This window comes from Macrobrachium nipponense, chromosome 23 (genome assembly GCF_015104395.2).
Source record: "Macrobrachium nipponense isolate FS-2020 chromosome 23, ASM1510439v2, whole genome shotgun sequence".
NCBI classification, from domain to species: Eukaryota; Metazoa; Arthropoda; class Malacostraca; order Decapoda; family Palaemonidae; genus Macrobrachium; species Macrobrachium nipponense.
This window is the reverse complement of record NC_061090.1, coordinates 15,489,128-15,513,802: the sequence shown is the minus strand read 5'-3', so window position 1 is coordinate 15,513,802 and position 24,675 is coordinate 15,489,128. Positions and strand designations below refer to the sequence as shown.

The following is a 24,675-nucleotide window of genomic DNA, read 5'->3' as shown; positions in this document are numbered from 1 at the left end:
TGTTCGCCACTCGGCACAACAGGAAACTTCAGGTTTTCTACTCGGCTGTGCCGGACCCATGGGCAGCTGCAGAGGACGCTCTTCAACACCCGTGGGACAACCTCTTCGTATACGCCTTTCCCCCGTTCTGTCTGATTCGCAAGGTGATCAGCCAAGTGCTGGTCACCCCGAATCTCCGGATGACCCTGGTGGCTCCCCATTTGGTATCCGGACCTGCTGGCTCTTCTTGCAGGAGCACCGAGAGAGATTCCCCCTTGGCTCAACCTTCTCGTCCAGCGACACGTGGAACGGTACCACCAGTCAGACCAGTCCTTCATCTTCACGGCTGGCTGTTATCCACCATCTCTTGCGAGCGAGAGGCTTTTCTCGCCGAGCAGCAACAGAGATGGCTGGGTACATCAGACAGTCCTCTGCAGCTGTGTACCAGGGAAAGTGGGCCGTCTTCTGTGGTTTGTGTTGTAGACAGGGTGTATCTCCTCTCAGAGCCCCTCTTCAGCAGGTAGCGGATTTCCTCTTCTTCCTTCACCGAGAGAAGCTCCTCTCGGTCCCCACAGTCAAAGGATACAGGGCCGCCCTGGCCCTAGTCCTGAAGCTGAGGGGAGTGGATATCTCCAACTTGTTCCAGATCTCCTTGCTAATGAGGAGCTTCGAGAGGTCTTGCCCACCTAGGGAACTCAGGCCCCCGGGGTGGAATGTGACTCTCATCCTTAGGAGTTTGACTCGAAGACCCTTCGAGCCACTCCGAGAGTCGTCAGACAGGGATCTGACCCTCAAGACCCTCTTCTTGCTGGCCCTGGCATCGGCGAAGAGAGTAGGGGAACTTCATGGCTTATCCTTCAACGTCAAGCATACCAGGGGATGGGGATCTGTGACACTCAATTTCGTCCTGAACTTCGTAGCGAAGACTCAGAATCCTTCGGTCCCTGACGACTGGTTCGAGTCATTCACGATCCCCTCCCTACTGGACTTCACCGACAACAATGCAGATGAGATGCTGCTTTGTCCTGTGAGGGCGCTACAGCACTATCTGAAGAGAACTCGGCACCTCTTTCTTTCTGGCTGCTTGAGGTGATCAGTAGGGCGTACGAGGCTGATGGTAGCGATGACATGTGTATCCTTCGTCTGAGAGCCCACGAAGTCAGAGGTATTGGTCCTTCCCTTGCGTTCTGCAAGAACTTCTCCGTGGCGCAGGTCCTGAAGGCGGGGGTCTGGACCAACCAGACCACCTTCACCTCCTTCTACCTTCGGGATATAGCCCACAGGTTTTTGGATAATTTTTCCTTGGGACCCGTGGTGGCTGCTCAACAAGTTGTGTAGCTTACCCAGCACCCGAGCGGACAGAAGAGCATCGCATCCTTGTGTGACTGCATGAATGGATGAGTTAATGAGAGTGTGACTGGCTTCTCTTCCCCATCTTTTTCTCCCCTCCACCTTTGGGCAGAGGGACGAGGTCGTCACTACGCTGGAACAGGAGACCGATGCAGGTGAGCTACTCAACCGAGTCCCATCCTACCCCTTTCATTAGGGATAGGAGCGATTATCCACCATTTCCCACCAAGGGGGGGAAGTGGAAGCCAACAAAAGACAAACCCATGACTTCATATTGCCTCTTGCAATAGGAACAAGTTCTTACTTGCTAGTTTTAAGAGGTACGCTTGCCTCCCGCTTATTGCTTGGGTCCAGAGGTCTGACCATTGATCCTGCGGTACATACCCCGATCATTGGGCAGAGGCTAGGATCCCTCCCTCTGCTCTTACGACCAGGGAGGGAACCAGGTTGGACGAACACCAGTCTGTTCATTGACTCAGATTCCTTCCACCAAGAAGTGAGTCTTTCTATTGTTAAAGGACCGATGGTTTGTATTGCGTATCGGAACAAATAACAATTTGTCGAAAATTGTATTTTTCCTAACTATACAAACCTGAGGTCCTTTACACATAGTCTCACCTCATGCCACCCCTCACTCTGTGTTTTTCCTGGGCCTAAAGCAAAGTGAATCTTCGACCCCCAGTCGCACGGTGCGCTGACTGTCGGACAAGCAGTTAACTACCGAACTCCCTTGTTCGAAGCTTACAACCGGTTCCAGCTGCCGCAAGTTACATTCCTATTATTAAAGGACCTCATGTTTGTAATTAGGAAAAATACAATTTTCAACAAATTGTTATTTTATTTAGTGCCAGTTGAGGCTCTGTTCTGTAAAAAAAAATCTGTGTGTGTGGGGCAGGGAACCAATCTAAACTGCATCATGTCTGTGATTCACACATTTAAGGAATAGTAATCATTAATACTGCATAAGCTTTTTAAACATAATAATCTGTATATGTACTACAATAAGCTTTAACGTAATGTATATTCAAATATGGAAATACTATAAGAGGATTAGAAAAAAAATAATGAATGATTATGAAGAAATGGGCATTTTAACATGGAAATAAAAATTAATTGCACTTACGAGGTATTTTGAATATATTTATCATGATGTGATGCCTGTATACGTACTTGCAAAACCATTTATCAGTTATTTTTATTGCAGTCTTACCGAGCAATTATACAGCTGTAGGTTTCATACGAATGGCAGACAGTAGATTCAAAACTAACGCAGTGGCGCCGCCATCGCTGATGTAGGTGACGTCATCTCCCTCCACTTGGGAGCTACAGGTACAACTGCCCAGGTAACTTCATTTTGTTCTCTGCTGGCTTCTGGTGAAGATCGGTGGTCGGTGCAGACTTTTTCTTGATTTGTTGGGAAGTATATCTCTCCAATATCGGTGAAGTATTCAACTCCATGTTTGTAGGATTGAAGTTTAATTTCTTTTCTGCAATTTTGTGGTCTTACCGTCATGTCGGACTCTAGTCCTTCAGTAGTTAGGTTTTGCGCCAGAGGGTGCAAAACTAGGTTAGTTAAATTAATTTATGATTCGCACACTTAAGTGCATTAAGTGTAGGGGTTGAGAGTGCTCTAGAGAATCTACTTGTGATGAATGCAAGGATTGGAGTGAACAACAGTGGAAAGTTTTTGTTTCTCACTCGGGGAAGATAATTAAGGATAGGAAGAGGAAGGCGGCTCTCAGAGCTGAAAGCAAGACTAGTTTAGCTGCTTCTGCTTCTTCTATCGAAGCACCTGCTCCTATTCCTTCTCCTTCTCCTCTTATTATGTCTCCGATCTTGAGTCCTCCTACTCCTGCTCCTGTAACTCCTTTGTCAACTTCCCGTGGAGTTTCTCATGACACCATTGCCAGCCTCAAGTCTAAATTTGAAAAGAAATTTGATGTATTAGCTAACACGGTTATGCAGTTAGGTTTATCGGTAAAGTCTTCCATAGAAAAGACTTCTAGTGAAGTGAAAAGTGTCAGTGCAGTGCAATCTGAGGGGTTTGTTGTTTGTCCCGATAGTTCTCCTAGACGAAGGTCCCTGTCCCGCTCCCCTGCCTCGAGGAGAAGACATACCGGAGGTCCAAGGGAGACTGTCGGGGTTCGGCCACAGACAGTTGCTTCCTCCGTCGATCCTGTAGTGCGACAGCAGGATTCGACGAAACCCCATTGGAAAGGTGTGTTGTTCTGTAATCAGTTATCGACAGAGTCGAGTGATTCGTTGCCGATTAGACGTTGTAAGTGGCGTGATTCTTCAGCCTCGCGTCTGTTGAAGAGACGTTCGACTGAAGAGGTGTTCTCTCCGCCCCCTGTGAAGAGGAACAGAGAAGTAGATAACTCTCGCCCGTCATGTAGCGTAGCTACATGGACTTCGCCTCGTATTCTTGCGACATCGACAGCCGCCTTCGACTCGATTGTGGAACGACCGATTCTGAGTTCGTCGAGATCTTTGACTCGTCAAGCTGTCGAAAGTTTACCTTCGACTTCGCATGCGACAGATAATTTGACTGGCGCAAGACCTCCGGTGTCAATCGTGTCGAAGTCCACAACCCCAGTTGCTACGACTTCAACTCAAGAAGACGAGAATCTAGTTCCTTTACGTCGACAGTTGCAAGAGCTGATGAACTGGATGAAAGAAAGCAAACAATGAACGAAGAACAATGAGTCGAATCAAGAACCCTCTCTGTCACCTATCTCTTCGGATGACGAGGAGGACTTAGAAGCAGACTCTATCCCTCTCTCGTGCTATTCGAAGCTTTAACGCTACCTTCTGGATATGTACCCGGATTACTTCATAGCACCCGCTCCCAGGTTGCCTGGTTCCATCTTCCTGATGAGAAGGAAGAATTTTGATCCTCTTTTCCCGAAGCTCGTACTTTCCAAGGCTGCTAAACGTTCGCTTTGTGATATAGAAGACTGGTCGAAACTTGTTAAGAAGAGGTATAGGTTCTACGTAACCAGAGAAGCCCCCTCTATGGGAGTGTCTGCCTCCTCCCAGGGGGACTTCTCTGGCCTGGTGGATGCAAATAGGAGGTCTGCATTTGCAGTAGCTAAGCCCAAGTTGGACCATTTGGTAAAGAATATTTTGTTCATGAAACTTACCTGTCAGATATATGTATAGCTGTATTCTCCGAAGACCGACAGAATTTCAAAAACTTCCGGCACACGCAGTGGTCGGCCAGGTGGTTAGTACCCATTCCTGCCGCTGGGAGGTGGGCATCAGGAACCATTCCCATTTTTTATTCAGATTTTCTCTGTCGCCGGTACTGTAAACACCTGTTTTCAGTACCTCCGTCTTAGGATTTTGAAACTTCATTGCCCTAAGTATCCTAGTTGTATTTTGATTTACTTGGATTTGTGGCTAGGCATACGCTATCATAAATTGATTTGAATTGGGTTTTGATTCATCTTTGCATATATCTGAATCTAGTTAGAATAGTTTCAGAGGGTGTTGTCTGCAAGGTAGGGTGTGGCTACCGAAAGCTTCGGTAGATCCGCACTTGGTATGCACGAAGGGTACGGGTCTTGCTTCTTTGTTGAGATATGTCATGTAAGGAGTGTGAGACTTTGACTGATTCCGTAAGGAAGACGTATGATTGAATCAAGTGGTCTTCCTGCTAATCTTCCTGTAGACTTTATTTTACCTAACCCTGTAGTATGGCCTACGGGCTATGAGCTTATGTCTGTGAGAGGTAATGCCCTTTCTGTTATTATAGATTCCATCTGTATCTGGGAATCTAAAGTGCTCGCTCTCCAATCATTGTTGTGAAGTGTAGTGCCCCTAGTGTTGTGGAGGGGGCGTCAGGTCGGCCCCATTTCGCCTCTAGGCCTGGACCTCTGTCAGACTCCCAGGAACACAGGGAGTGGGCAAGTCGAAAGCCGAAGGAGGGTTACGGGGACTCCCCACCGATCTGGCGTCCCTTCGGCAGACCTGAAGACGCTCCCAGGCTGCCAAAGTGCGTGCACGTGCATGAATCCTGAAGGATTGCTTCTCGTCCTCCGAAGCGTCCTCCCCGGGCAGGGGTTGGAGCTTTTGGAAGGACTCGTGCCCTCTAAATAGAAGCTTTATAGAAGAGGACGCTTCACGTCTTCTCTCTCTCGTCATGTGTTGCAGTGAGAAGTAAGAAGGCGAACGTCACCTGAACATGTGTATGTATTTCCACCGCGAAAGAAGAAAGAAGTCATCAGAGCAGGACGCTTTTGAGCGCGGACGTCCGAGCTTTGTTGCTGTGAGAAGTAAGAAGGCGTCCCCTCACCCCTCGTATTCTCACAGGATCAGCCCTTCTCCTGAGACTGCTTCGTGCAGTCGGATTTATCTCCGAGATGTCTCTCGCTCTTCCCTGAAGGCAGTTTCTCTCGCTTGTTTGTTCCAACACGGCATACAAACCTTCGGTCCTTTTACAATAGGAAGATACTAGCGGCAGCTGGATAGGTCGTAAGCTTTCGAACAAGGGGTTCGGTAGTTAACTGCTTGTCCGACAGGCGCGCGCGCGCGACTGGGAGGTAAACAAATCACTTTTGCTTTCGGCCTCACAGCGAGTGGACGTGTGTGTTCGACGCTCTCTGCCCGCTTCTCGTCGTTTGCTTTCCTTGAGTATATGGTTGTGTTTGTGTATGAATCATCATTGTAAGTACAATCATTTCCTCTTTATTCATCCAATTGTGGTTTATTGATCAATCATGGAATCTCCACGCCTCGCTACCCCCCGGAGATTGTGCCCGGGTACCGAAGGGCGTAAATGCGGTAAGTTCCGCTCGTTCCCTGAAATTGATCCACATATTTTGTGTGCTCGGTGTCGGGGACGCGAATGCACCCGAGCCGAGCCCTGTGAAGTGTGTAATAATTGGTCGGAGGCGCAGTGGGGCTTGTACGAAGGTAGGAAGAAGCGAAGGCCTGCAAAGGAGTCGTCGGAAAGCTCTCCCGCGACTCCTTTGGTTACGGACATTTATTCTTCTTTCCTGCCGCCCGCTCAGCTCCCACGGTTGGCGCCTTCCCCTTCGGGGGGGGTTTCTAGGTCCTTCTCCTCACCCGACCTGTCGAGTGTGGAGGAGGCCGCTAGATACCCCGATGTCGAGTTGTACTCTGGGTCCTCTATCCGTTCCTCTTCATCGCACGAGCTAGTATAGGATCCTGCTAATCACCCGACCTTTGCTTCCTCAGGTGCGGTTGCCGCGAAGGACGACCTCGGACAGGTGTGGGCATCGTTGGGTCTGCAGGGCGTGCCGAGTGTCCAGGGGCTGCTCTACCATCTCGCTGGCTCTGTGGCGGTCACGCATGCTACGGTAACGACCACCACCACGACCCTTTCAACTCCTGGCTATGCTTCACCTCCTCACCTGGTGTATACCCCGGACGCGGTCTCTGTCACACCAACTACATCGGTGCAGGGGCCAGTCGCCGTACCACGGGGGAGTGTGATGCCGCCGCCTGGGTTTGCCGTGCTGCCTCGACCGGACTTCGTGTGCCCGAAGAGCTCGCCCCTGGACCTCCCACCAGTACCTAGGATGTCTGTGCCGCTGGTCCGTCCACCTGGGCCGCCTGTACAGCCTGCCGTACCTGTCCAGCCGCTGGCCACGGACGTGATGTTGCCGACCACTGCTGCCGTTCCTGTACCTGCTCCTGCCGTCTCCACTGCTGTTCCTGTGATGCCTGCACCTGCTGACGTTGTTCCTGTTAGTGGCGCCGCTGCTCCCGATGCCGATCTGTTCGGACAGGTGCGTCCGGGCCCTGTTGCTTCGGCAACAGCAGCCCCGGCTCCGCCCTGGATGACAGATCTGACATCGGTCCTGAGGAGGTTGACGAAGAAGAAGAAGAGGAGGAAGGTGTCGTCGTCGTCTTCATCGTCTTCTTCGTCGTCGTCGTCGTCTGCCGACTCTTCCCCTTCTTCTTCTAAGGCTCCCCCGCCTAAGAAGAAGAAGGTCGCCTCCCCCCCCCCCAAAGAAGTCTCCTTCGGGAGCTTCTAAGGGCCCGTCTCGCTCCGGTGAGACGGGGGTTCTTCCGCTGGTCACCCTGCTCCTTCGGGGGCAGGACCCGTCTCTTCTTCCGCAAGGAAGAAGACTACGGGGACCAGAGGAGTGCCGGCTAACACCGGCACTTCCTCTCCTGCTGTTAGTGGTTCGACCACGGCAGCAGGATCCGTCTCGGCCTCTCGTTCGCGAGAGGTACCGAGTGTACGGTCGCCTACCAGCGACCGTGCAGCGAGGAACCAGACCTCTGAGCCAGCTCAGCGTCAGGTTCACGGCACGGAGCGGAAGACTGGTGACAGCCGCTCACGCGACTCTCACCAGACCAGCTCTCGCTCTCGCGGCGAGCAGCTGGCTACCCGGGCGGACGTGACGGTCCACGACCGGCCACGGGCTGAGGCTGGGAAGAGGTCCCCCCGTTCGCCAGCACCAGCCACGGCTGGTACCAGCGACGTGACGCGCCGTGAGGATACGCACCGGTCTCACCGTGACAGTGGAGCTCGCCGGTCGCCTGACCGTCACTCTCACAGAGAGCGATCGGGTACGGCGACCAGCACCAGCTCTTCTGACACACGAGACCGGGGCCGCTGTTCTCGGTCCAGCCGTTCTCCACAGCGAGACGGCTCGACTAGGCCTGCAGCTCGATCGCCACCGCTGTGTTGACGATGCGCCTGCAGTCTTCCAAGCCCACTGGTTCTGCCAGCGAGCGAGGAGGGAGCGTTAGGTCTGCCTCTCCCATACCTTCAACCTCCTCGGGTTACACCGGGAGGGGCGAGGTGCTGAGGAGTGATCGTGAGGGGTGCGCCCCTCAGGATCCCACCACGACGTCCTACGTACCAGGCACGGTCCTCAGACCGGCCAGGTCGTATGCACAAGTGGCTGGAGGAGACCGAGAGGGGTCTGTCGCTGTTCCCCCCCTCGAGGGGGGAGGGTCTCGGGAGATGCTCCTGTTCGAGGGACTGGATGGTCCTACTCCGCAGGATGCAGTCACTCCTGAGATTCAGAGGAACTTTGCCGAGGTAATTGCGCTGATTCGTCAGCACAACGACCTCGCGGAAGGATCGCCGCTCCCACCATCCGAGCCCACGTCCCGGCTCGAGTCGTTCTGGGGCCCGAAGAGGGAACCCAGACCGACGGTGGGTTTGCCGCGTTCTGAGCTTGCCGACTCAGTGCTGGACCAGGTAGAATCTCTTGTCTCTGGGCAAGACGGTTCTCTAAAGTCTGGCAGGTCGAGCAAGCTGCTTCCACCTCCTCTGCTGCGACAGCGGTGGTTTTACGTGCCATCTGAGGACCCGATGCCACCCAAACAGGTGAACCCGGAGTTAGCCAGGCTGACTCCGGGTGTGTCTCTGCAGCAGCTCCTGTCCGAGAACCTATGGTTCTCGCAGCAAGAGGCACTCGGCCTGGAATCCACTGCCATGGCAGCTTTCCAGGCCGTCTCCTGGTTAGATCTGTGGTCCCTCACAGTATCTAAGGTCGCAGCCAACTCCGGGGGAATTTCTCCCGAAGATGACTCGGCCTTTAGGAGACTTTGCCAGTCTGGGGGAAGAGCCATCTCCTTCCTTGCCCACCAGACGGTGAACCTGTGGGCCAACCTGGTTCTCCGACGTAGGGACGCTGTCCTTACTCGAGTTTCCAGGGCGGCTGGGTAGATCTCTCTCCTCTGAATCGGTTTGTTCGCCAGACCCGGTTCACGATGGAGACGGCACGTTCCGTGCTCGACTCCATCAGGGAGAACGATTTCATGCTTTCAGTGGACTTGAAGGATGCGTATTTCCAAATACCCATTCATCAGTCCTCCAGAAAGTACCTCCGCTTCATCCTCGACGGGACGGTGTACCAGTTCAGGGCACTTTGCTTCGGTCTCTCAACCGCCCCACAGGTGTTCACGCGAGTGTTCACTCTGGTGTCTGCTTGGGCCCATTCGCACGGGATACGTCTGATGAGGTATCTCGACGATTGGTTAGTCCTGGCGAGCTCCCGCTCGCAGTTGCTACAGGACAGGGATCGACTGCTCGAGTTCTGTCGCGATCTGGGGATCGTTGTGAACTTCGAAAAGTCCGATCTCGAGCCCAAGCAGAGGATGAAGTACCTGGGTATGCTGATCGACACGGTTAGCAGGGCGAGTCTTCCCCGCAGACTCGCGGATCAGCAGATTCAGGGAGGCAGCCAACCAGTTCCTGTCTCGGCAGGAACAGGTAGCTCAGCGATGGCAAGTCGTGATCGGACACCTGTCGTCACTCGAGAAGTTAGTCCCTCACGGGCGTCTTCACCTGCGGTCTCTTCAGTGGAGACTAAAGGAGAGTTGGTCACTGGCGACGATCCCCCAAGCTTTCCAGTGTCACTGACACCGGAGGTGAGGCAGGACCTAGCCTGGTGGCTGGACGACAGGAACCTCTTAAGAGGCAGTGCCTCTGCGCACTCCCCCCCCGGACATGCAACTGTTCTCAGACGCATCGACCGAGGGATGGGGCGCACACCTGGAGGAGTTGCTGACTTCAGGAGTGTGGGACGAGAATGACAAGCACCTTCACATCAATGTACTGGAACTCAAGGCGGCGTTTCTCGCGCTCCAAGAGTTCCAGGACCGCTTGATGGGACACTCAGTGGTGTTGATGTGCGACAACACCACGGTAGTGGCCTACGTCAACAAACAGGGGGGCCTAGTGTCTCTCCCGTTGTACCAGTTGACTCGGCAGGTGCACGAGTGGGCCGAGGCACACTCAATAGAGCTGTCGGCACGCTACATTCCCAGGAAGAGGAATGTAGTAGCAGACACGCTCAGCCGTCGGGATCAGGTGATAGGGACCGAATGGTCTCTACACCAGGACGTGGCGGAAAGGCTCTTCGACCTGTGGGGGCGACCAGTCGTGGATCTGTTCGCCACCCGGCACAACAGAAAGCTTCAGGTTTTCTTCTCAGCCGTGCCGGACCCATGGGCAGCTGCAGAGGACGCTCTTCAACACCCGTGGGACAACCTCTTCGTCTATGCCTTTCCCCCGTTCAGCCTGATTCGCAAGGTGATCAGTCGAGCACTGGTCACCCCGAATCTCAGGATGATCCTGGTGGCTCCCAAATGGCCACAGGCCATTTGGTATCCGGACCTGCTAGCTCTTCTCGCAGGAGAACCGAGAGAGATTCCCCCTTGGCACAACCTTCTCGCCCAGCCACACGTCGAGCGGTACCACCGAGCAGTCCAGTCCCTACGACTTCACGGCTGGCTGTTATCCACCATCTCTTGCGAACGAGAGGCTTTTCTCGTAGCGCAGCAACAGAGATGGCTGGAAACGTCCGTCAGTCCTCTGCAGATGTGACCAGGGGAAGTGGGCCGTCTTCTGTGGTTGGTGTCGTAGACGGGGTCTATCTCCTCTCAGAGCCACTCTTCAGCAGGTAGCGGATTTCCTCGTGTTTCTTCTTCGCCGAGAGAAGCTCCTCTCAGTCCCCACAGTCAAAGGATACAGAGCCGCCCTGGCTCTCGTCCTGAAACTGAGGGGATTGGACATCTCGAACTCGTTCGAGATCTCCTTGCTTATGAGGAGCTTCGAAAGGTCTTGCCCACCCAGGGAACTCAGGCCCCCTGCGTGGGATGTGACTCTCGTCCTTAGGAGTTTGACTCGAACGCCGTTCGAGCCACTCCGAGAGTCGTCAGACAGGGATCTGACCCTCAAGACCCTCTTCTTGCTGGCCCTGGCATCGGCGAAGAGAGTAGGGGAACTTCATGGTCTTTCCTATGATGTACGACACTCCAGGGGATGGGGATCTGTGACGCTCGATTTCGTCCCGAACTTCGTTGCGAAGACTCAGAAACCGTCGATCCCTGACGACAGGTTCGAGTCCTTCACGATTCCCTCCCCCCTAATGGACTTCACCGATAATGATGCGGATGAGATGCTGCTTTGTCCTGTGAGGGCGCTACGGCGCTATCTGAAGAAAACTCGACACCTCAGGCCTGAGTGTCGACGCCTCTTCGTTAGCACCGGGGTAACCAAGAAAGAAGTATCCAAGAACACTCTTTCATTCTGGCTGCGTGAGGTCATCAGGAGGGCGTATGAGGCTGATGGTAGTGACAACATCCGTACGTCCCGTCCGAGAGCTCACGAAGTCAGAAGTATTGGCCCCTCGTTGGCGTTTCGTAAGAACTTCTCCGTGGCGCAGGTTCTGAAGGCAGGGGTCTGGTCTAACCAGACCACCTTTACGTCCTTCTACCTTCGGGATATTGCCCACAGGTCCTTGGATACCTTTTCCTTGGGACCCGTGGTGGCTGCTCAACAAGTTGTGTAGCTAACCCAGACCCTCGCAGGCTGAAACAGCATCGAGTCCTGGTGTGACTGTGTGGATGGATGTGTGAGTGAGTGAGTGACTGGCTCCCTCTTCCCATCTTTTCCTCCTCCTCTACCTGTGGGCAGAGGGCCACGGTCGTCACTACGCTGGATGAGGACGAGATGCAGGTGAGCTATATGACAGAGCCCCATCCTATCCCTTTCACTAGGGATAGGAGCAGAATATCCACCACTTCCTTCTACAAGGGGGGGGAAGTGGATGCCTACAAGAGTCAAACCCATGACTTTATATTTGCTCCTGTACAGGAACAAGTTCTTACATTGCTGGTACGAAGAGATACGCTTGCCTCTCTCTCAGTACTCGGTCCAGAGGTCTGACCATTGATCCTGCGGTGCACACCCCGATCAATCGGACAGAGGCTTGGATCCCTCCCTCGCTCTTACGACCAGGGAGACTTCCAAGGTTGGGCGAACACCAGTCTGTTCACAAAGACTCAGATTCCTCCCACCAAGAACAAAAAAAAAAATGCTGAGTCTTCCTATTGTAAAAGGACCGAAGGTTTGTATGCCGTGTCGGAACAAATGACAATTTGTCCAAAATTGCATTTTTCCTAACTATACAAACCTGAGGTCCTTTTACACATAGCCCCACCTCATGCCACCCCTCACTCTGCAGTTTTTGCTTGGGCCAAAAGCAAAAGTGATTTGTTTACCTCCCAGTCGCGCGCGCGCGCCTGTCGGACAAGCAGTTAACTACCGAACCCCTTGTTCAAAAGCTTACGACCTATCCAGCTGCCGCTAGTACCTTCCTATTGTAAAAGGACCTCAGGTTTGTATAGTTAGGAAAAATGCAATTTTGGACAAATTGTCATTTTTACGCCTGTCAGGAGCGTGACGCTTTTCTGCACGCTTCTGTTGACGCTCGGCTGGACGCCAGGTGCGCGCGGTTGCACGCCAGACGAGCGCGAGTTGACGCCAGGCGCGCGCCAGTGAACGCCAAGCGCGCTCCAGTGGACGCCAGGCGCACGGCAGGTGTGACGCCTGGCTGAACGTTTCTGTTGAACTCTTCAAATCTCTCCTCGCCTTCAAGAGCCGCACCGTGTTTCTTTGTTTAAGGGAGCTTCTACTTCTTCTGTACCTGTTCATGCTTCGGAGTTTTTGGAAAACTCTCTCGCTACTGCTTTGCCTTCGTCTTCGCAACACGCTCTTGTTTAAGATTTGAGCCTAAAGGTCTTTTACCTCTACCTTCGGTGATCTCTCTACCTCACCTGCGGAAGAAGGTGAAGTAAGCAGTGCTTCGGAGGAAGCTTAAAGTGAACAAGCAACTTCGTCTTCGAAACCTAGCAAGACCACGGGTTTCGGGAAATCAAGGGGTTTCTGTCAACTAATAGTGCTTTTTGCAAGGTCCAGGATTGGATGGAGTTAAGGAAAGCTCAAGGGAAGATCTCTTTTGCTCTACCGCCGTCAAGACTTTGTGGTAAGGCATGTGGTATGTAGAAGATGACGTCCTGCACATCATGACGCTTGACAGAGCACTCGCCAAGGCGCCCTACACGTCAAGACGTTCAGTAGGATTCTTGCAAGGACACTCATCAAGAGGACGCTCCACGGGACGCGCCTTCGGCTCCTTAGAATGCTCTACAGAAGCTTCTTTTACCGGTAATGAATACGCCTTCTGTAAGACTTTTTTCCTGACACCTTTAATAGAATCCATGACTTGATGAACTTCAGGAAAGCGCAAGGCAAGACTTCCTTTGCCATACTGCCAATAAATTTAAGCGTTAGCAGGCATTCGATGTGATACGGGAGAGGAAGCTGGTTGGAGATTTCCTTCCTCTTCCCAGGATAATTTTGTCAACCATTTGTCCATCTGAAAGGGCTTTTCAGATGATAGATTTTGTTAGCTCCTAGATTGGTATTTTGGGGCCCTGGACATGGGTGTCATAATACGCCTCTTCTGTGTTCGGGACTACGTTGCCGAAGGGGAACATCGAGGTCCTACCTGCCGTAAGCCCAGTCGCTTACCAGGAATCTTGCCCCTTCCTCGATTTATGCGAGAATCGAAAAAATTATATGCTCGACTTCCTGGATTACGTTTTGTCAATTAAGTGACTTTCTCCCATTGACAAGATACTAATCGGGTATCCCCTCATTGACAAAAAAATAACTCTTTGTCCCATAAATGGGTTAGTTCTCATTGACAAAGATCTCAATAACTGTGTATTGCGTAAGCGGATAAGCTCTTATTAACAAGATTCGGAAGAGTTCTCATTCATCAATCGCAGACTTGTACAAGAAAAAGACTTGTAGACTTCGTCCATGAACGCTTATGTACAATAACATAAGAAGATTGAGCTATCCGCTTCGGTTCTTGATTCTCACTTGAAGATCTTCGGTTAATGCTATTTCGTTCTCTTGCCGAAGAGAACGAAGGCAGTCGATTTCCATTCTCTCTCTCCCTCGTCGAGGAAAGAATGTAGTAGAGAATTGGCTGTCCAAGTGACTACAATACTCTACGTATTTTGCCTTTGCGTTATTTTACTACTGTTTGGTTCAAGTCATATACGCACACTGTAGTTACCTCTACGAATTGCGTTATATTACTACTGTTTGGTTCAAGTCATATACGCATACTGTAGTTACCTCTACGGATGGCAACCGAGAGAACTATTATTTTAAGTGCTTTTAATCGGTACTCCCTGCAACCTTCCAGGAGTTTCCGATTTATCTTTTGCCTATTTCTGCTAGTGTTATGACAACACAAACGCAGCTCTGTATTTAGCGGTTTCTGTTTCGCTTAAATATACCAGCTTGAGAGTCTCTTTCTGCTCAAATATTAACAGACCTATTCCTTCGTAGAATAGAGTAGCTGGCAACCCGGGCATTGTAGTGAGAGACGGCGAACGTAAGCTGCTGTCCTGTCCACCAACCGAACCGAGCCAGTACCAGCTATTTCGCTGTCATGCACGGTCTGTTACGTTTCTCTCTCCTGCGGGATTGACTGACTAACTGTATCTCTGCTCTACAATCACGGACTTTAGCCTAGGATTGAGGGGAATTCTAACATGCATGAATAAACATTGCCTTCGTTTTGCAAAACTATGTTCAATAGAGATATCTCTTACTCCTTTCGGTGCTCGTTACCGCACTGTAACAGGACTCTTTATGAGTCTACCGCGACATTGCACTATTATATGCTCTCATGCTTAGGCAAAGCGCAGCCTTATTAGGGAAGTAAGCATGCTCGGTGAGGGAATGGATGAGCCTGCTGGGGACCATTTCCTTCCTGAAGAAGTTTGTTTCCCTGAAGCGACTGCAATTCAGACCTCTACAGTTTTTTCCTACCGGAAAACTGAAATATTATCCAAGATCTAGAAATGATTCCGAACATCTCTCAGTGCTTCAAGTATCACCTGAGGTGATAGCGAGAAGGTGCCAGGCATCTGGAGAAGGTTTCAGATGTCCTGGCACATAATCTGAAAGAATTGGAAGCAATTCGGTCGTCCCTCCAGTCCCTCGAAGAACGAGTTTTTGGAGCCAGTGGTCCAGATCAACTCGGACAATTCCACAGCTCTCTCATATCTCACGAAGTATCATCTCTCGGTCCCTGTTCGAGTTAACAAGAAAGAGCCTATTATGACAACAGGCATAGAACATAACGATCCTCAAGAGGTTCGTTACAGGATTGCACAACGTCCGTACGAATCTTCTCGATCAACGGCAGTAACTACTGACTTCCGTGTGGAATCTTTGACTAGAAGTATGTTGAGAGTTGTGGAGACTTTAGGGACGTCCTTTCATACATCTCTTCGCTATGTTGAGGATGAAGAGGCTTCATCTACTCTGCTCCCTTATTCTCGATCCGGGAGCGGTAGCATTACACGTCTATCATATGGTATTGAACGTGGACGGATGTTTAGTCTCTTTTCCCCTTTTCAAACTCTTAGGAAATGTAATAAGAGGATTTATGACGTCACAGGGAGCGAGAATGACACTGATCGCCCCATGTTGGCCTTCAAGATGCTGGATTCACAGAGGTCACGTCCTTCCTAGAACACTTTTCAAGGACCTTTTCTGAGAGAGTCGGTCTACTCTAACAGCCTCACTTCGAAAGGTACCTCTAAACCTCTCCGCTCTGAGTCTGACTATGTTCAGACTGTTGAGAAGTTGACCTGAATAAGAGGATTTTCAAGACTAATGGCGAGTGTCATTGCCAAGGCAAAGAATGCTGCCTATCTTGTGGGGTACCAATCGGAGTGGGCCGTTTCTGGAGATAGTGCAGGAAGAATGGCTTTTCCTCCACCTCGACCTCTGTAAATTACATTACCATCTTCCCTTTCCGTTTGAAGAATGGGATAAGCTGGCAGTCACAACTATTAAAGAATACGCAAAGATGTTGTTGACGGCCTTTGGGCTCAGAGATTTGCATCTGTCAAACAACAAAGCCCTTCACGATCTTTGAGGTCTGTGGAATCTCGAAACTGTCCAGATCGAAGCTTTCGGTATGGAATTTAGACGTAGTCTGAAGTTCTTGATGTCAAAGCATTTCGAACCTCTCCTTTCTGTAAACTTAATGCACGTGACCAGAAAGGCTAATTTTCTAACCACTCTAGCTACGACAAAGAGGGTTAGTGAGGTTTTAAGCCATCGTCAGACGTTTTGGCTTTAGAGAACACAATGCGATGTGTTCTCTAAGCCTTCCGTTGTGGCCTAAGAATGGAAACTCGTCTAACCCTTGGGCCAGGAGCTTGGAATCAAGGGATGGCACAAGTTATTGGGCAAGAGCCAGAGAGAGTCCTGTGCCCTGTCGGGTCTCTCAAGTTTTATCTACATAAAACTATAGAAAGTCGTAGTCCTTCGGACAATCTGCGGTGTTCTGAAAAAGACCAGACTTGCCCATATCAAAGAACACCCTGGCTTTATTGTTAAGGAGTTCTTTCAAAGAGGCTCATTTGTTGTGTTTGCACAAAGATTTGAAATCTTATGATCTCAATGCTCACGAGGTGAGGGCGCGGCCTCGGAAGCATGTCAACAGAGCAGGGCACTCAGTAACATCCTGAGTACCGCGTTTTAGCGAAGCAACTCTGTGTTCGCTTCACACTCCCTGCGGGATGTGAAGACGGCATGTGAGATCTGCTGCTCGCTAGGGCCATACGTGTCCACAGACACAATCTTGGGGGCAAGAAGTACCACTCATCCTATCCTGTAGAAAATGGTTAGGAAGAGCTCTTAATTTTAGTTGTTAAGTCGCCGCCAATGGCGGACTTCTTAATTCTTAAGTCTTAGTTAAAACACCTTAACTTTGGCTAGGTTGGTCAGGTGGTGATATTTTACTTCTTAGCCCTCATGGTATGGTCAATATGGTCTAGTCACATTGTGGTCACGCCCCCGTTGACAGATCATCTAGAGCGCACCAGCTACACAGATCACTACCTTGCTGGCAACTCTAGTAAAGCAGAAGCAGACTTGGGAGACAGTAATCACGAAGTCAGCTATGCTAACAGTTGGAACCAAGATGTAAATCATCTGCATGCAATTTGTTTCCCAAAATCCTTCTATTCTGTCCCTTCCCACCTCCAAAGGTGGGATACAGCTATATATATATCTGACAGGTAAGTTTCATGAACAAAATGATATTGTTATGATACAATAAAGTTTGTTCATACTTACCTGGCAGATATATATAATCAAGTACCCACCCACCTCCCCTCAGGGGACAGTGACATTAGAAAATCTGAATAGAAAACGGGAATGGTTCCTGATGCCCGCCTCCCAGCGGCGGGAATGGGTACTAACCACCTGGCCGACCACTGCGTGTGCCAGAAGTTTTTAAAATTCTGTCGGCCTTCGGAGAATACAGCTATACGTATATATATCTGCCAGGTAAGTATGAACAAACTTTATTGTATCATAACAATATCATTTTCAAGATTTTAGAGATTATGAGCTGCTTGGACTGGACGATCGGAGCCCTTGCTACAAAAATAGAGGACTGCCATACTCTCCAGGAGGACCTGGCATCGGACTGGCTTGGGGTTTTGTCATGTGCCGACAAATCAGTTCGGGATGGTTGCGATGAGCTGGCCTCTCTCTTTGCATTCGGGACTCTCAAGAAAAGACAGCTCTGGTGTTCTTTTGTGTCGAAAGGAGTCGCTTCGCCTCAGAAGTCCGCCCTTTTGTTTTCTCCTCTCGACAAGGATCATCTGTTTCCCGAAGAAACAGTGGCCAAGACACTTTCTGCACTGGAAAAGAAATCTACTAATGACTTACTTGCTCAGTCTTCTAAACGAGTTAAACCCTCAACTGTGACGCCTACAACCTCGGAATCACCGTTGCAGAAGAAACCATTTTGAGGGGGTAGGTCTAGGCCGTTCGTCAGGCCTCGATTGAATTTATGACACCCGACCAAGTCCTCGACCAAACCCGACACGAAATCGTGATCTTTCAATCCTTCATGCTCCGGTAGGGGCCAGACTGAGCCTCTTCTGGGAGGAATGGAGTCACAGAGGGGCAGAGCCCTGGGTGACCAAGTTCTCCGGTTCGGTTACTCCATTCCTTTCAAAGACACTCCGCCTCTATCCAATGTTCCCATCACATTACCCGCCTACTCTCCAGGCTCGAAGAAGTTTGTAGCCTTAACCCGAGAAATAGAAACTCTCGTGCAGAAGGCTGTCATAGAGGAGATAAGTGACAGACCATCCCCGGGGTTTTACAACCGTCTTATTCGTAGTCCCCAAGTCATCGGGGCTTGAGGCCCGTAGTGGATGTAAGCGCACTGAATTTGTTCGTTCAGGAGACCAAATTCAATATGGAAACGACTTGTTCGGTGTTGGAATCCCTTCGCCAAGGGGACTGGATGGTATCCCTGGATATGCAGGACACTTACTTCCAGATCCTAATTCACCAGGACTCCACCAACCCTTCAGTTCTTTTCAGACGCCTCCGATGCAGGTTGGGGAGCCCTGTTGGGGAAGAACGAAACGTCAGGGGAATGGTCGGAAACGCAGCGCGCTCTTCATATCAACGTGAGGGAGCTATTAGCAGTGTTCCTGGGACTTCAGGCATTCTCTCATCTTGTGACGGGACAGGTGGTAGAAGTTCACGGAGACAACTCCACAGCACTTTCCTACATCAGGAAACAAGGGGGAACGCGCTCCTTCACCCTCTACAACCTTGCAAAAGATCTGCTTCTGTGGGCGGAAAAATTTCAAGTTACGCTGATCCCTAGATTTGTGCAAGGGAAAATGAACGTGTTGGCGGACGAACTAAGACGCCGTCATCAAGTACTGCCGTTAGAATGGACTCTCGATGCGAAGGTCTGCCTAGACCTATGGAGACTTTGGGAAAAGCCGATGATAGACTTCTTTGCAACTTCGAGGAACAACCGCCTTCCGCTGTTTTGCTCTCCAGTCCCGGACCCTCTTGCATGGTCAATCGACATAATGTTACTAGACCGGTCGGGCCTGAAAGCTTATGCTTCTCTCCCGTTCGGCCTAATAAGACAGGTACTGAACAAAGTGTCATTCCACAAAAATGTTTCCCTGACACTAGTCGCTCCATTCTGGCCAAGGAAAGAATGGTTCTCAGATCTCTTCGACTTGCTCCTAGACTTCCCCAGACGTCTTACATTAAAGAGATGTCTACTCAGACAACCACGCTTTGAAAGATTCCACCAAGGATTATCCGCTCTGGCACTGACAGGATTCAGACTGTCAGGAGTCTCGTCAGAGCGAAAGGTTTTTCGAGACGAGCTGCAGAAGCTATCGCGAACTGCAGAAGAGATTCTTCTAACAGACTATACCAGTCTAAATGGGGAGTGTTTCGAAAATGGTGTAGACAGACTAAAATCTCCTCTTCTGAAATATCTGTGAATGAAATAGCTGATTTCCTTCTTTTCTTAAGGGACGTTAAGCATTTAGCGCCTTCGACTATAGGGGATACAGGGCGATGCTGGCTTCAGTTTTTAAGCACAAATGACTAGACCTATCCACGAATAGTGATCTTTCCGACCTAATTAAATCGTTCGAGACTTCCAAATCGTCAAAGGGTTCGATAGCATGGAATCTCGATATAGTTCTTAAACGGCTTTTGGGTCCTCCCTTTGAACCGTTACTTTCTTCGTCTATGAGGAATCTCACCAAGAAGACGTTATTTTTAGTTGCATTGGCATCAGCTAGAGGAGTTAGCGAGTTACACGCAATGGACAAACAGGTGGGATTTTCTCAAGGTGACGCAGTTTGCTCCATGGAGCTCAATTTTCTCGCGAAAAACGAAAACCCTTCTAATCCGCGGCCTTGTAACTTCGTTCTCAAGAACCTAACAGACTTGATAGGCCAGGAAGAAGAAGAACGGCTCTTATGTCCCATGCAGGCATTAAGATATTACCTCCGCAGAACAGAGATGATTAGAGGTCAATCGAATCATTTGTGGTGCTCTGTTAAAAATCCCTCTCGTCCCCTCTCAAAAAACGCTATTTCCTTTTTTCTGAGAGAGTTAATTGTCGAAGCACATTCTCAAGCTAACGACGCAGTGTTTCCTTTACTGAGAGTGAAAGTGCACAAAGTTCAAGCGGTAGCAACTTCCCTCGCTTTTCGACACAACTTGTCGCTATCTGCTATCCTCCAAAGTACCTTTTGAAATCTGTGTTTGCTACGCATTATTTGAAAGAAATTGAGACAGTTTTCGAAGATTGTAAGTCTCTCGGTCCACTTTCAGTAGCTGGCATGGTGTTGGGAGAAACGACATAGGGGGTTGCTCCCTCTGTTAGCCTATGTTTCGCCTTGTATCAAGATTGACGAGTTACAGGGAAGTATGGGGGCACAATGTACCTGGAGTACTCACCAGTCATTTTTAGTGTTAGTTTTGGTGGGTAAAGGTTTTTATTTCGGTATAGGTGACAGTTTTTTCATGTTGGTTATTTCTGGTCTTAGCCAAGGGCAAGGGCAATATTTTGTTGTATCTTCGTTGAGTCAGCGGCGAACACCATGACTACGAGGATTTTCCACTCCATGTAGAGGCACCCATTGGTCATACTCCAAGCCTTCTACTACGTAAGATGAGCACCAACCAGAGGCAGTATTCTCCTGCAGTAGCTCTCTTACAAGGTAAGATACAACAGGCACTAACCGTGCTTTTGGGTATACTTTATTTTCAAGAATCATATGTTATTTTTTAATTAAAACTTACATCCACAGCCCCCCATCCTTGCAATGGGTAATCAGCTGTATAATTGTTCGGTAAGAGACTGCAATAAAAATGGAATTTTCATTATAAAATGAAATTTTATTGCATACTTACCAAACAATTATTAATCAAAGCCCTCCCTCCTCCCCACAGGTGGATGGCTGGGCAGAACGAATTGATGTTACCTGGGCAGTTGTACCTGTAGCTCCCTCGAGTGGAGGGAGATGACGTCACCTACATCAGCGATGGCGGCACCACCGCGGAAGTTTTAAATCTATTGTCTGCCATTCGTAGGGAACCTACAGCTGTATAATTGTTCGGTAAGTATGCAATAAAATTTCATTTTATAATGAAAATTCCATTACTGTTCTGTGTAAATAGCAGTGCATATTCTCAATAGTAATGTGGCACGAATAGATGAGTGAGAATTGGAAAAAATTCTTGTCTTGGTAGGGTGATTATCTGTCAGTTTGATAAATCTGATAATTATGTGTTATTTTTATATTCTGGGTTAGTGTAGTAGTTATAGGCATTATACATTTAAGAAAAGTAGACAAATTATGCTGTTAATTTTATTGGGTGTTTACAAAGCAGTCTTCTTATTAAATTAAAAAAAAAATTAAATGACTGTTGTGAATCATCCAGACAACTGCACTGTGAATTGTAAAGTGTATGTGTGTACAATGTGATTAGTATTATATTGAGATGTTCATATTCAAGCATTTGAAGGCTTATAAATGCCTTGATGATATCCAAGTGTTTGGAGGCTTGTGAGCACTTTCTTTGTTTTCACCCAAGTATGTGCAGCTTTTTTCAAGAGGGATGATGAGTGTAATCCTCTAATCTTTTGTTCTATTGCTCTTATTGTGTTGTAGCTGAAGTCTGAAATTTGGTTTGTGCTTATCTTCTAAAACTCAGAGAATCTCACAGTCTTGTCTCTGATCATCATTATGGCTTCTGTAAGGTAACATCAACAGGTGATCTCCTATCCCATTGTTCTTATATTACCTGCTCACCCCTTCTTGAAAGAACTTTTGGGGAATCTCATGGCATTTCTGTTGATATTTGTTTGGTGTAAAACAGTTTCAGGTATAGGGTCATATTAGTTAAACCCCTTTTGCATATGGTCTCATAAGAAACTAGTTTATTTCTATTTTTATTTTTTTACATGTGATAATTCCAAAGTTTTTGCAGCTCCCTTTCAGCCCCCAACTGCACTCCTCTCTACCTTTTACTTTTTAAATGTTCTCTTTGGTCTCTTCCCCCAAGCTATCCATCCTCTTTATCTTTATCTTGCTTCAGTTTTTATCTCTAATTTAAAATCCTTCAAGTGAGCCTTATAAGAAGTAGAAATGTGACTGTGATCTCATAATGCTAATTTGTGACATTAATTTCTTTAGAAACTGACTTTTAAGGCTTTGTCAGCCCTTATCAGAATCTCACAAATGTCAGGCTATTAACAATATAAATGTAAACAAGGAGAATATTTCTTATTGTGGCAAATGAAACTTGGTTTGTTGTAATGCTTCCAAGATCATTTTTCCCGTCTCCTTGTCTCATACTCATACGTACTGAGTAGCCTCTGGTCCCTCCACAGCTGATTTGACAAGTGTTATCTTCCTGTGAACATGGGAAAGTTGACCAAGCATGTGCAGTAGAATTTTCTCTGAATGTTTGTCTTGTGTGCCTGCCTGGATATGTTTTTGCACAGCATAATGGGTTGTATAAAAACTTCTTTCCTTGTCAAAACATAATTTTCTTATTATTCAGAACCTGTCATAGATAATGATGTTTAATGTAATGTCTTGATGTTATTTTTATTTCACAGTAACCTGTCAGGCTGGTATATGTAGAGGATTCAATAGTCGCCTCAATGCTGTGTATGCTGGAAGGCATTTTATTCGTTTGTTAATTCCATATGGATGCCCAGAGCCACTAGAAGCAGGGGCTATAGATATAGTGAATCAGCAATTATCAGGAACATTGAGTTCTGAAGATGTATATTTTCGAGTCCATCAGTTGGTGAAGATCTACTCCAGTGGTGCATATCTGACTGAATTTGACAAGAGGTTCATTAGTGGTGAGTTCATATTTCTTACTGCTTCAGTTATACAAAATACAAAACAATTTTTGTTTAGGAATAGAAACTGTTAGGCATGGTTAAACCAAGTTTGGATTACTTTAACAAATCAGTGATTAACTGTGAGACTTTATCCTTGGGGATTTTCATTTCTCACCTCTCATATCAATTACTTCATAGCAATAGAGGCCTATATCAATTAGAAGCCTAAAAGTGAATTCATAATAGAATAGGATGGTTGGATCAATGAGTCATAAAACTCAAATTAAATTTTGTATTTGTACAACAAATATGAAGTCCAAGTTGAGTTACGGTTATTTCACAAACACAATCCTCTTATTGCTGTGGTGGAAAGGATGCTGCAGAAAACTTCAGTACCATTTACACTGCTTCATACAGGGCATAATATACATGTGGACTTTTGTTGCAATATCAAGAGGTAAATTTCCAGGACATTCCTTATATAAGTGCTTGATGTATTTTTTTTTCTTTTTTAATAAAACAGTAGGTTTCATGGTGAAGTTATTCCTAGGGACCAGATGGCAACAATTCATTTATAGCATTATGTATTGATTAACATTTTGATATGTAGTTGACTTGAATTGCATTGTTACATATTGTGTCTATGTAAAAGAGGGGAAATTATGTTCCACAGCTAGTGCTCCACTATACTCTGGCTACAAAAGGTTGAGACTTGAGGGTGATTAGCACTGCTGCCATATTTTCTTAAACTCATTCAAACGTTTCAGGAAAAAGGGTGACAATTTGGTAGATTTGGCAAAATTTTTGAGCGGCACTGCCATTTCCTCGTGTATGGACGATTAAGGGAAGTGACTGCCAAGGTTCACAGTAATAAGAGGATTGTCTGTCACCTCCCTCCATTTGTCGGTACAAAACCAAGACACGGAGATCAAAACATTATACCACTTAGACCTTGCTGTACATTTTTTGAGGTGCTTAATGCAAAATTTTACATATGTATGTCTATATATGTGTATGTATATATACTTTTTATATGTGTGTACACATATATACATTTTATATAAGTACATACATTAAACGTAAGCATACATACACGTGGCATATATTGCTTTAAAACGAAGTCACTTGTGAATAAAAGGCAAAGAGCTGGACAGTACGCTCATATGTGTCCACTCTCTGGATTAACCTTAACCTCGAGGTTAATCCTGAAAGTGCACCTTTTGGATTAGGATTAAGTACCTCCTTTGGCAAGATGGGAGACATGTCAATGCTGCTAATTGTAGGAAAGTCTCAACCTTTTGTAGCTAAATTATAAAAGACTGCTTGATTGATTTTAAACATTTGCAACCATACTCCTAGCAAAGTTCTTCACTTAATCCAGAGTAAGCACGTACGTAACAAGATATGTAAGCCATTTAGTCAGAGTCATGGTTGAAGATTCATTATCATAAAATAACTTTTCAGATTATACCATTCATCCTGGAGTTACAATAGAGAATTCAGACTTTCCTTGCCTCAAGACTGTCATTTCTACTGGTTGTGTTCAATCAGTTTCTTCCCCTTCAGAAGGTGCATGGTTGTGTTCTCAGATGTCATCATGTCAAGCATTCATCATAAATGATGATTATACTTGGACAGGTATGATTTTTCTTATGATTTATGCAAGACTGCTTTTTTTTCTTCCTTTTTTTTTTTCTGGTAGTTCTTGATCATTCATTTATTGCAAAATATTTTTGAATGTCATTTTACATACTCTAAATAAAACTAATGTATGAGTGAAATTTAGTTGCTAATTCATTTTATTTTTTAGGCATTG

The 24,675-nt window shown here is 47.9% G+C and overlaps 1 protein-coding gene across 2 annotated transcripts in view; it reads left to right on the top strand.

Moving 5' to 3' along the window:
• Positions 1 to 24,675, top strand: part of LOC135198952 (extracellular tyrosine-protein kinase PKDCC-like) — a 158,352-nt gene that overhangs the window by 80,221 nt on the left and 53,456 nt on the right. For both annotated transcript variants that reach the window (XM_064226879.1, XM_064226873.1), the window contains 2 exons: positions 22,626 to 22,877; positions 24,324 to 24,497. In XM_064226879.1, the coding sequence (XP_064082949.1) occupies positions 22,626 to 22,877; positions 24,324 to 24,497 (426 nt within the window). The remainder of the gene's footprint in view (positions 1 to 22,625; positions 22,878 to 24,323; positions 24,498 to 24,675) is intronic.